Source organism: Abrus precatorius, unplaced genomic scaffold (genome assembly GCF_003935025.1).
Source record: "Abrus precatorius isolate BTA unplaced genomic scaffold, Abrus_2018 Scaffold7, whole genome shotgun sequence".
NCBI classification, from domain to species: Eukaryota; Viridiplantae; Streptophyta; class Magnoliopsida; order Fabales; family Fabaceae; genus Abrus; species Abrus precatorius.
The window spans coordinates 12,261,885-12,275,202 of record NW_020874417.1 but is presented as its reverse complement, the minus strand read 5'-3'; the positions used below and the strand labels follow the sequence as shown (position 1 = coordinate 12,275,202).

At 29.9% G+C, this 13,318-nt stretch overlaps 1 protein-coding gene across 1 annotated transcript; it reads left to right on the top strand.

The window, feature by feature from the left end:
• Positions 1-2,246: 2,246 nt before the first annotated feature.
• On the top strand, positions 2,247-4,655 carry LOC113872425 (benzyl alcohol O-benzoyltransferase). The gene is made up of 2 exons (XM_027509966.1): positions 2,247-2,734; positions 3,700-4,655. Exons 1-2 carry the CDS (start codon positions 2,297-2,299, stop codon positions 4,636-4,638), a joined length of 1,377 nt encoding a protein of 458 aa, XP_027365767.1. The 5' UTR covers positions 2,247-2,296; the 3' UTR covers positions 4,639-4,655.
• The last annotated feature ends 8,663 nt before the right edge of the window (positions 4,656-13,318 follow it).

Here is a 13,318-nt window from a genome sequence, read left to right as displayed (position 1 = left end):
GTACTTTGAGTATTATGGTTTGATTTGTACGTGTGATAATCTTTAAAAGATTTGATTTAATTGCTCTTATGCTTAAGTTAAAATCTTTGTTTAACTCAATTAAAAATCAAAGTTTACATATTTAAAAAGTTAATTAAGTTAGAACTAGTTATAACTCATTTTTTACTTAGCGATTTTCTTTGTAATTGATTGTCAATTGAGTAATTGATTACCAATATGTTCTGCTTGATAAATATTCAATTTTTTTAAAACAAAATTATTCAATAATCAATTACTATGTATCTCTGTTACGTTGTCTTAAATGTCGTTATTAAAATTAACTAACATTTTTTTTATGACAAACTTTCATTAAAAGCTCTATATTTATCATTTCTATTCAATAAATAAAACACAAAAACCTAATTGACATGCAGAAAATAGTTTTGACAACATTCAATTCTCACATTAAACATTTTCACAAAAGCAATTACATCATTCTCTTAGAAAGATGTTCGTGTTCTGATTTCAATTCATGTAAAAAAATTGAGTTTTTTTTTCTTTGTTGTTTCTCTCTTTTTGTATTTTTGTACCTTGTTGAAATTGAGTCTTTGTGAGTAAGAAATTTTATAGAGTTTGTAAAGCAAGAAATGTATTATTCTGATTTGAAGTCTTTTAAGTGAAGAATCTTGAAGTAATTAGTGTATTAAATTCATTAGTTATAGTGAAAAAAAACTTTAAAATGTGTTTAGAGACTAAATGTAACTCTTAGGTGATGATAATGAATCAATATAAATTATTTGTGTGATCTTTTTTAATCCTAATTCTTTTAATTTTTATTTTTGTATTATCTATATTTAATTTTGCTACAAAATTATATGTCTATTAAAGATTTGTATCACATTTTACATTAATTCAACAATTTTATATTTCTAATATTACATTTATTTTTAACCACTATAATTAAAAAAATTAATTGATGTTAAGTGTTGAAAAATAAAAAATTATTAAAACCTAATTCACTCCCTATCATGTTTGGAAACTATAATAATTATTAAAAATTTTATAATATTCTTTTAATTTAATTCAATATAATTTTTTTATTAATAATTATAATATTCATTTGTTAAGTTTATTAAATTGAAAAAAATTATATAATATGTTTTTTATTATTTTTAAAAATAATTAATTTAACAATATTAATAAATTTTTACACGTCAAAGAAGTGTTACCGTTAATTTTATAGTAATAAATAATAAAATCAATGATTTAATTAAAACAATATTAATATTTTTAATTTTTAAAATATCATAATTATCAATTTAAAAAAATATAAAATATCTTCATTAAGTTTACGGATATCCTTAAAAAAAAAAACTAATTTATATACAGTTTGATTATTCTAAAAATTAACTATTCAACCGTAAAGTTGTACTACTTCGTTATAACTATAGACTGACTCCTGGACTTGTATAATAATCAAAGCTGCCAAGAAATTGCCTGTCGGTCTGCATTGGTCTGTATCACTTACCCGTCCCAGTCAAGTCATCGTCCAAGTCATCCAGTCATTCTATAATAGCTTCCCACGAATTCCTAGTCCCCCACTTTGTGGAAATGGTGCCATCGTTTATGTCTTCTCTGTATAAGTGGAAAGAAAATAATACAATATTTGTATTATATAAAATTTTGTTATAAAAAATAAAAAGCTTATATTAAAATAGAGAAATTTTTTTATATTTGTGTAAATTTAAAACTTTTTATATTTAATTTATATTTAATAAATTATAATTTATTATTTTATTTACTGTTGAATATAAATTAAATAAAAAGTTTAATTTTTAAATTTATTAATATAAAAAGATATTTTTTATTAAAATATTTTTTAATCTATTTATCTGATAATAATATTTAATTTAATCTTTATATATATAATCCTTTTTAATATTATCTCGACAACATTCAAAGATATTGCATAGTATCTCTACATCTTTTAATTTATTTTTTATATTTAGTCCTGCTATATCTATAATTAATAATATATAATAACACCATGCATTAAAACTACATTGAAACTAGTTATGCCTATAAAATTAAATTATAAGTTTTGTATATGAAAATTATTTTAAAACGGAAGTTCAGAAAACGGTCTTAACTTTTTGACCTAATATTATTTATATCCTCAATTTCCAGGAAGGACATGTATAATTAAAGCAAAAGGAATGCAGGAGGTGGGTCATTCTATTATATATACCACACTTGGTGGTGTAGCAGTGGCAACCCACAAATAATCTTGATCAGCAAATATTTCTCTTTTCTAATTATGGCCGCTTCGCTGGTGTTTACAGTGAGAAGGCGTGAGGCGGAGCTGGTGGCTCCAGCGAAACCCACCCCACGCGAAGTGAAGCTACTATCAGACATAGATGACCAAGATGGCCTGCGTTTCCAAATTCCGGTGATACAGTTCTATCGCTATGATCCATCAAAAGCAGGGAAAGACCCTGTTGAGGTGATCAGAAAGGCTCTTGCAGAAACACTTGTGTTTTACTATCCTTTTGCAGGTCGACTTAGGGAAGGACCTGGTCGGAAACTCATGGTTGACTGTACTGGAGAAGGTGTTATGTTCATTGAGGCTGATGCAGATGTCACGCTTAAGCAATTTGGTGATGCTCTTCAACCTCCCTTTCCATGCTTGGAGGAGCTTCTTTTCGATGTTCCTGGTTCTGGAGATGTCCTTAACTCTCCCTTGCTTCTTATACAGGTACCCTTTTCCTTAACTATATAAAAGCTACCGTTATTTTTAACTTTTTTTTTTTTTTCTCTTTTTCGAAGATATTATAAAATTACACCAATATATAAATTTATAAATAGGATAAATCTATTTACACCTATATCAAATATGATATAAATCAAATAATCTAAGCAGTTGAAAAATTATTTTATGTCTATAAATCTATCCTCTTATAATTGCTTATAATTTATCTTTTTAAAAAATTATTAATATATATATATAAAATAACTTTTCAATTGTTAAATTATTTAATTTATCTTTTAAATTTACATTTTATATTTATGGATCTATTTTTTTATAACTGCTTATAATTTTTATTTTTTTTTACTCTCGATATTAAAAAATTATTTAAAATTTTAACTAATTTAAGTTATATTAATGAACACTCTTAAGAAATGAAGCTATTTTTAATATTTATAATTATTTATAAAATTTAAATTTAAAATTTTACTTAACAAAACTCTCTTCCACTGATATTAATAGCTAGATTTTGGTAGAATTTATTTTGTTTGAAGAATATATTTTATTATTATAAATAATTATCAAAATATAACATTATTTTTTTTATTTTCAAATAGTTATATAGAAATAATAAAAAAAATATTTTTATGATTTTTAATACTAAATATTCACAGATATGAAATAAAATATAAAAAAAATTATTTTTTATAATTATTTATGAAAGTTTTAAAAAGTTTTCTAACCAATAAACAGACCCTTACTGAAAAGTTCACGTGTCATCCTTCTTTCCAAATAAATCATGTGTGGAAAGATGATTTTTTAAATAAATCAATATTTAAATAAAAAATAATTTTTAAATAAATAAATCAAACTACATACACAATGGATTACATCTTTGAGTTCCTTTATTTATTTATATATTTTTTGGTGATTCTAATCACAAACTAATATTCTTGATTAACATTTTGTTATAGGTAACACGACTGAAATGTGGGGGCTTCATCATGGCTCTCCGGCTAAACCACACGATGTGCGATGCAGCTGGTTTAGTCCAATTCATGACTGCGTTGGGTGAAATGGCTCGTGGAATGCACGAACCATCAACCCCACCGGTGTGGAACAGAGAGCTTCTAAATGCGAGAGACCCACCAAAAGTGACATGCAGCCACCGTGAATACGAGCAAGTGGCTGACACAAAGGGAACCATCATCCCCTTAGACGACATGGCCCATCGCTCTTTCTTCTTTGGTCCCACTGAGTTAGCTGCCATTCGTAGCCTCATTCCTCCCAACCAACAAAAATGCTCTAATTTTGAAATCCTCACTGCATGTCTCTGGCGTTGTCGCACAATAGCACTGCAGCCAGAGAAAGACGAGGAGGTTCGCATACTCTGCATTGTTAACGCGCGTTCCAAATTTAACCCTCCTTTACCAACAGGTTACTATGGCAACGCTTTTGCATTTCCCGTTGCGGTTACCACTGCTGGGAAGCTATGTGAAAGTCCGTTGGGATATGCTCTGGAGTTAGTAAGGAAAGCAAAAGCAGATGTGACCGAGGAATACATGCATTCACTGGCAGATTTAATGGTCATCAAGGGAAGGCCTCACTTTACTGTGGTGAGGTCTTATCTTGTGTCAGATGTAACGCGTGCTGGGTTTGGAGGGGTTGACTGCGGGTGGGGAAACCCTGCTTATGGAGGACCAGCTAAGGGAGGAGTTGGAGCCATACCTGGTGTCGCAAGCTTTTACATCCCCTTCAAAAATGCTGAAGGAGAGGAAGGTTTAGTGATTCCAGTTTGTTTACCATCTGATGCCATGGAGAGGTTTGTCAAAGAGTTGGATGGCATGCTTAAGAACCATATCCAACCTGTTAGGGGTGGTCCAAACTCAGGTTTTATCATTTCTTCATTATAGTTTGCATAATGCATTTGAATTTGCTTTGTGCCCAGAAACAAACAAGTTCAATTTGTTGCTTATGTAAGATTGATGTGAGTAGAGCAACAAAAAAGAATCCAAAGATTAATCAATCAGGATTAGTATTATTATGTATGTAAGAGTCTTTGTTGGTGTGCTTGGTATTAAGAAAGGGAGAGGAAGGAGGGATTTTAATAAAACGGAGGCGAGGAAAGCAATGGAAGAGAATTATGTAAAGGTCGTTGTTAAAATTTTGTTGGCTTTAAAACTATCTACTAGCAGCTTTTATGTGTAGATAATGTGTTCCTGTACTACTCTTTGACCTTTGTCACTAGTTTTGTGAAAGATCGTTAAAAACATTGTTAAATACCTATAACTCGATTGGTATTTTGAAGTTGAGTAAATTTTGTGTAGACACATTTTGACATGTCAGTTTTGGGTTTAGCTAATTAAAAAGTTACACAGCATAAAAAAAAAATGCTAAGTTTAAAATCTAAAAATAGATCCGTATGACACTCTTCTTTATCTCCACTTTCCTTTCTTTCCGTCAATTAATTTTCTTTTCTTCATTGCACTACAATATTATATCTAATGCCAACAAATACAGTTAAAAAACAACAATGAAGTACCGGTGATTTTAGGAATAACAGTAATTTGATAATGTAATGAAATCAAATCTGGGAGCTATTTACGTGTGTACGTGTATCTTTTGTACACAATCGATGAAATCAGGAAAGACAGCATTAACTTCTAATATTTTTCTGTTTTGGTATCAAAGCCTCGAAGTCCTGACAACACTAAAATGATGGGTATCTTGAAGTTGAGTTTGTGTAGACACATACATGTTCAACATGCTAATTTAGAGCATAGGGAATTAAAAAATTACGCAACATTCAAATGTTATAGTAAATTTTAACGCCTAAGATCTATAACTAGATCCACAAGGCGATTTTCCATCGTCAGTTTCCCCTTTTCTTTCACTATCAATTAATTATTCCCTTTCATGCATTGGAATGTTGTCTCTAATGCGAACGCACAATGTGAACCGAACTACACCAACCAAAATCACAATGTGAACCCAACATATCAATTGACTGTATATGCTTCCAATAAGCTTAATTCAAGCATAACACCTTTTAAAATACTTTTCACTGCACAAGAAAAGATATTAAAGAATGTTTCACATAATTTTAGATAGTAATTTAAATTTCTCTAATAAATATCGTTATATAAAAATCGAAAATAGACGCATTTAGAGAGCAGTTTATAATTACTCCCCAAAACTTTACACTGTCACTACGTTAAATATAACTTTTCTATAGCGATTCCATATTCATACACTGTAACAAGTTACATAATTAACAATTAATTATTATAATAACTGGAGTATTTTATTACCATTTTATCTAAGCTAAGCTGCTATAAAAGGCTCCTTATTTAACAAATTTCAACATATGTATTTTTTTCAAAATGATCTAATGTAGCGATTCACTTCAAAACCACTGTAATAGGTAGGAATACTGGTTATAGTGGTTTAGAACAAAACCAATATATATTTATTTTTTAAGTGAAAAAAAATTAAGAGACTTATTATAAATATTTTGAATTTTTTCAGAATCGTTATGAAGAAAAAAAACCATAACTTTGCTTCATTTATTTTATCCCACGAAACAGTTTGCTTATTTGTTTTTTCATCGGTAGACTCTCACTTGGTCACTTGCTCCCTTTCATGTAACTGAACCAGCTCCAAGCCTTACTTCCCGTTGCTAGCAGGGAGTAAACCATATTATAACTAAACTTTTCATAAAATGAATTTTTTGATAATTCATATTCTACTTTCTCAAATTCTAATTACTTCGCTTAATCATAAATAGGATTGTAACGTTTAATCATAAATAAGATTGTAGCAATAGATCATTCATCAAACAATTTTTTGATACATAAATTTTTCAAGAAAAAAGTGTAGAGCATACTCTCTCTCTGTTACAAGTTATTTATCTCTATTCTCACAAAGATCTACCTCAAGATAATAAGACTAAACTTTTAGGAGAATAATAAAAGATTTTAGAATTCTATCAAAAGTTAAATACTATTGATAGAAGTAGGCATTTTCTGCCTAAAACTGACTACAAGCACTCGTTATACAGAGAAAGGAATCAAGTATATGACAAATACTTATATTATCACATTAGATATCTTTAAAGTCAAAGTGACACGCTTTATTTTAAAGTACAATTATTTTACAAAAGACAAATATACTTGAACCTAGGCTTTAAACACTTTATGGATAGAATCATGACTCGGTAACATGTTTGGGTCATTTGAATTAAAGTGTTGTCTTTTCCAATTCATAAAGTGTTCTAGATAAGAATCTTAGGAATTTTGCATTATTGCTCAAGATAAGGATTTTGAGAGCATTGCATTATTATTTGTCCCTTTATATTTGTTGCATCTCTAGTCTTGTTATCATTGCTATTAGCAAGTGGCATCACATGGTTTGGTTGATTGCACACTTTTTCTTCATAAGGATTTAGTGGACAAATTACATCTAATGGTTTTAAATTTGAACAAGTGGATTTACTTTAACCAAATCACCAAAGGTTCCATTTAGTTCAAGAAGAACTGTTATCAATTTTGCTTGATGAAATAGTGACTTATCATCTTGAGTAAAAACTCTTAAATTTGAAAATGTTGACGAGATCTTTACCTGATTTTGTTTCCATAGATATTTTGTTGTTAGATTTTGAAAGTAGGGTATGTGAATGACTACAATGGTGACGTATTCTTTTGCTTCTTTGAGTTCTTGCCTAACTTCAATCTATTTCTAAAGATGAACCATTTCCATTTTTAACTGGACATCTTTTCTTTCAGAATGATATTGATTGATACCATCCCAAGAAATTCCATAGTGGAGAAAATTTGTTTTTTGAATCATTCAAAAATTCAAATATTTTAAAAGTTGAGAATAATATAGGATAATTATGGAGTAAAGAAGTACACCATAAGCAACACATCTTTTTTAAAGAAAGACATTCCTATCAACAAAGTAAATATATTAAAAAATGGAGCACCAAGATGAAACTAAGATAGTGTAGGTCTAATATTGTATTCATTGCTAAAATAATAAAACCTATGGTTCTTAGAAATATATTTTGTTCATTAACTTTTGACCTTTTGTGTGATAAATGGATGAGTATAATATATTGTCGTAATTGGGACCGCGACGGGAGAAAGTAATATACAAAAAAAGGAGAATTGAAAATGGGAAAGAGAAAAACAGAGATGTTTGAAGAAGTGGATAAGTATAAATATTGTCAATAAGATTTTTAAAGAATTCTAGAAAACTTTAAAAATTTGGTCTAATTAACTAAATATGAGTTCGGGAGTCTAATTACGTGTAAAGATCATTTGCCCTAAATTGTGTAAAAACTAAAATGGGATAGAAAATAGGTTTTAAAATAATTGGGTTTGACAGGTTTTGATTAGGAATGACAACAGTTAAAGTACACAATGAGTATTTGCAAAATTTACTCACAATAGGCAGGTATTTACTTGCAAAACAAGTATGGATATGAAAAAAAATATTCACAAATTTTAATAGGATAAGTGCGGGTATGAGTAACTTATACCCACCCTGCCCCTCTTCTCCTCCCCCCCCCCACACAGATATATATATATATATATATATATATTTATTTATTTATTTATTTATTTATTTATTATGCTACTCATATGAGGTTATATAAGTATATTTTTCTTTGCAAGTATTTTTTTTCTTAGACAAACATAAGTAATAGGTGCAGGTATGGGTATGCAGATATAAGGCTAGGTACGAGTATTGTTTATGGGCAAGTGTACTCAATGAAAAGTAATAAAGGGTTCTAAAATAAGTTTTCAAAATATCATCCCATAAAGATTGTTTCCAATTACCAAGAATGTGAAATTAAATAAAACAAATATTTACATATGAAAGTAATTAAAATAAAATTTAAAAACAGCGCAGTCTTTTATGGTAAACTAATTGAGAAGAACTTAGGGTGTATGATTTTACCTTTACACTTCTCTATGTTTACTTTTAGATTAATTCTAGTTTTGATTTTCTTGTAATTGTCAACCACTCATACTAAATCTATTAACACCTAATGATTATGCAATATTAACAGTTTTTTTTCTAAAATGTCACCCCCAATGGTAATGTAAAGTGAAAGGAAAAGAAAGCATAAAAAGTTTATAAGTTGTTAATTTAATAATAATAATTAAAAGAGAAGAAATAAGATTGGTCTACCTAATCCTTTGTCTCGTTTTACGCTATAGATCCATTAACTATATGTGATATAATCGCCTACAATATAATTAATTAATGGTATGTTTAAAAAATTTTAATTCTAAAACACAAATGTAGTGTAATAGGATAAACATCAATAAAAAATGGAAACACGAAATTATCATAAATCATAAAAATCTTATATAGTCATGCAAACATTTCATCATAACTCTAGTTATGTATTTTTTTTTTTTTAGTATTTTAATTATTATAATTTTTATTTTACCTTAAATATGTGATTGGTGTAACATCCTTAATTTCTTTTTTTAAAAAATAAATTTTATAGCAAAAGAAAAAAAATAGAACTTTTGTTCTATTTTATAAATTTAAGAATTGAATAAAAACAACTTACATTCCTCTTAAGAAAATTTTATAAGATTCTAAAGTATTTAAAACTTCAAAGGAATAAATTCGAGACTTTAAAGTGATAAATAAAACTTAAATTTACATCTAGCACATTGTTTGGTTCACATGGTATACATATAAGTTTAGAATATCATTAAAAACATCTCCAAAAGTATTTATTATAACAAAATTCACCAAAATATTATAAATTCTAAAATTTGATATTAAAGAAATATTTACATAACTTAGTCGACATGAAATGTAATTAGGATAAAATATTATAATTTCTCAAACTGTTCTAGTCCCTACAGAGCAGCCTTCCTTTCAATACCATTGGATTATGATCCTAGAACGGACCAACTGTCTTTATCTATTCACTTTCATTACCTAAAAATATTAGTAATGGTGAGTATTTCTCACCCCACTAAATCTCTTTGCTCGACATAAAATTTATATACTACAAAAAATATTGGCTATTACATTTCTAACATACATCAATTAACAATAACACTCAAAACACACAAATCATCATCAGAACAGAGCACACATCCAACAAATCAATCATTTTGTAATTATTTATGACATACATTTCTATACTAATCTGTATAACATAATACATGTATTTTGTCACATCAATCAATATGTTACAATACATATGTCCTAATTGCACTCGTCAATGTATTACAACACATATATCGTAACAACCTTAATCGATATGTTACAATGCATATATTATAATCATACAATCTTTATACTACTTTATGTTCATTACAATTTCACATTTATTACACTTTCATATTCATTGCCCTGGGATCCATTGAGAACTTCATAGCATAGATAGCTGCTGGTTAGCCGCAGCAACACAGATACACACGTGTGTCGACCTGACCCCATTTAGCAAAGGTGTAGTTAGGAGTTTAGGTCAGGAAATGAGTGTGAGACCTGTGATGTTTTTTTTTTTTTTTTTTTTTTATCTATTTTCATTAATTTTTACGTAATCATGCAAAGACATCCACCACCCTCATTTCCCCCAGATTTCTCAATCGCCCTCGTCTTCCACACGCTCAGTGTATCTCAGTGACTATCTATATTTATTCCATTTCTCTTCTTCAATATTTCTCATTCTTCTCATAGATCAACGTGTCATAATACGTTAGTCTTGATTACATAACTTAATGTATTACAATACATGTATTATGATTACACCTTTCAATGTACCACAACAACTGTATTCTAATAACACCTATCAATCTATCTGATTCACGTATTACAATCACATATCTCATAATTCGTTCATCATGTCATATCATTTACTTTTATACATAAAACTCTTTCTTCTTTTGAGAACAATATAATAATTTTCATCAATAATCTAATTTCATTCATATCAACATACCTCAGTCATCAACAAACATTCATCTAACACAAAAGATCCTTAAACAATTTCACACCACATAAATCAATACAATGTGTCGGAGGTCGAACACCTCTGAACTCAGCCCAATCATATAACCCAACATACACAATTTCTAAGTAATAACAAAGTGGTCTATCCTAAAGTTCAATATCACTTGTGCATACATAAATAATAATAAAATCTAAAAAAATCTCAGAAGCTTAGTTACTCATCTGTTTACCATAAAATTTTATCTAGATGATCTTTAGATTAAATTATTGGTTCCTCATATCCAAAATTTTATTTGTAGTAATGCAATTTAGAGAATCACTGGCGTTCTATTACCCAAAATAAAATATCGAAGTTACGATTCAAAAGGAGTTTTCGTGTCAAACTCTCTATCCTACATATTAAATTTTTAAGAAATCTTATTATTTTAGGGTCCCAATAGAAACTTAGCATTTTTTAACCAAAAGACCAATAAGGAGTTTGGGTTTTGAATCAACTCCCTTTACCTAGAAATGAGGCTCTCAGGTTGAATTTTCCTAGAGATCTAAGAGAGAGGCACAACGTCCTGGTAAAGGATATCATCTTAGGGGTTAAGGTTTCCTTGAGTATCAAAAAGTACAAACCTTAGATCAGATAAAATAGAAAAATAAGAATGAAGTTGAAGAATCAAACTCAAAGAAACTCACTTGGATCTGAATGGTTGAGCTCCCAAGCCCGAATTTGAAGAAAGATTGAAGTTTATAAAGGAGGATTTCTAAGAAGAGAGGGTGAGAGATTAGAGAGAACAGAGGGAAGGTCAAAAATTTGGATTGTAATCTAAGTTTTCTAGGTTGAAGGACCTTAAATACTGTAACGCCCTAGAGTTTGTAATAATATTTTAATTACTACATACGTATATATAGAGTTTTCCATGTGTTTGTATGATTGATTATGTGATGATGATGTGTATTGGATGGTGGTGTGAATGCATGAGGTGAATATATGCATATACGTGAGATGGACATGGTTGCTGATTGTGCATTATGATTGGATGTGCTGAACTAGTTGAAAATAGATTAAGTGGGTATTTCTGGGGTGTTCTCGCTGTAACGAGAGGGTTCTCGCTGTAGCGAGAAGGCCCTGAGAGAAGGGAATGAGACTGTGGCTTTCTCGCTGTAGTGAGAGAGCGACAGTGAAGGGTGCATTTCTGGGTGCAATCTCGCTATAGCAAAAGAATTTTACTGTAGCAAGATTCTACAGAAACCAGAGTACAATTTTCTCTAAGATTTTCGCTGTAGCGAGAGAGGGTGTCATTGCAGCGAGGGGATCTCGTTGTAGTGAGAATGTCGCGACACCTTGTGTATTTAAAGGGTTTAGGGTTGGGAAAAATGCATTTTTCCATTTTCTCTTTGTTCTCGCTCATCGGTTCTCTCAATCCCTGGCTTTTTTCACTGATTAAATTGCCCCTTAAGTCGTTGGTGCCCTAGATTGAAGATTAAAATCGTGTTTGGAATGTTTGGAGGTGAGTATTTTGAGTTAGTGTTTTAGTTTTTACTCTTTCTTCATCCCTCTTGATTTCTCATGAATTATTCCATATATTTAGAACAAGAACCCGTATGAGAGGTGTTTCTACCATTGATTTCGTGGTAAGTCTTCATTCTAAGGTAAGGGGAGTAAATCCCAAACTCTAACCTCTCTTGGGTAGTTCAAAGTGGGGAATCCTTAACTACTTAATAATTATCTAAATGTAAATTATAATAAAGGCTCTAAATAAAATGGTCTTCAAGGAACATTAGGATTTTACTAAGTCGGCATTGTTAGAAGTGGTCGGAATATGCTATTTGATGCTTTTGGAATAATGGATTATGTTAGACCATAAGGTAAACAACTTTATTATTATTATTGAGAAGATGTGCATGTTGAATCGTACGATTGGGCTGAGTCTAACGGTGTCTGACCTCTGGCACATTATATTAATCTGTGTTATGTATAAACTGTTGATGATTTCTATGTCGAGTGTTTGTTAATGATTGTGGTATGTAGATATTGGTTGAACTAGGTTGTAATGAAAAGTGTTAGAGTATTATGAATGAATGAGTTGGTTGGTGGTTCCATGAATTGTTGAATGTTGTGATATTTGAAGCATGTATTTTTATGTTGTTGATAATTGGGTATGCCAAATAAGTGAAACTATGTTATTGATATGAGTGCTTAACTATTTTTAAATAAAGAAAATGTTTTCTATGTGATGAGGTCAATGGTTAACTGTGCCAACTATGGGAAGTTAAGGCACACTGCTAACATGTGTTGGGCTGCTCTTAAAAAGAGTGGCAGTGTAAGCATAAACTAGAGGCCTGGGTCGAGAGGGAGCATGGGGCTGAAGTCAAGTATTCTGAGAAGAATCTTTGTCATGAGCAAAGCAGAAGCTTCACAGTCTGAGGAACTGATTACAGGTAAATGTGTTATTAAGGGCAGACTACTAGATGTGTTGTTTAATTTGGGTGCTATGCACTCATTTATTTTCATGGATTATATGGAGTGTTTGGGTTTATATGTGATGGAATTACAGTGTAATGTTGTGGTGACTACCCCTACGGATAAACTGGTCGTAACCTCGTGGGTTTATT

Coding starts and splice junctions, on each gene's coding strand:
- LOC113872425 (XM_027509966.1), top strand. CDS start 2,297: ATGGCCGCTTCGCTGGTGTTTACAGTGAGAAGGCGTGAGGCGGAGCTG. Junction 2,735..3,699: donor CTCCCTTGCTTCTTATACAG/GTACCCTTTTCC, acceptor ATTTTGTTATAG/GTAACACGACTGAAATGTGG.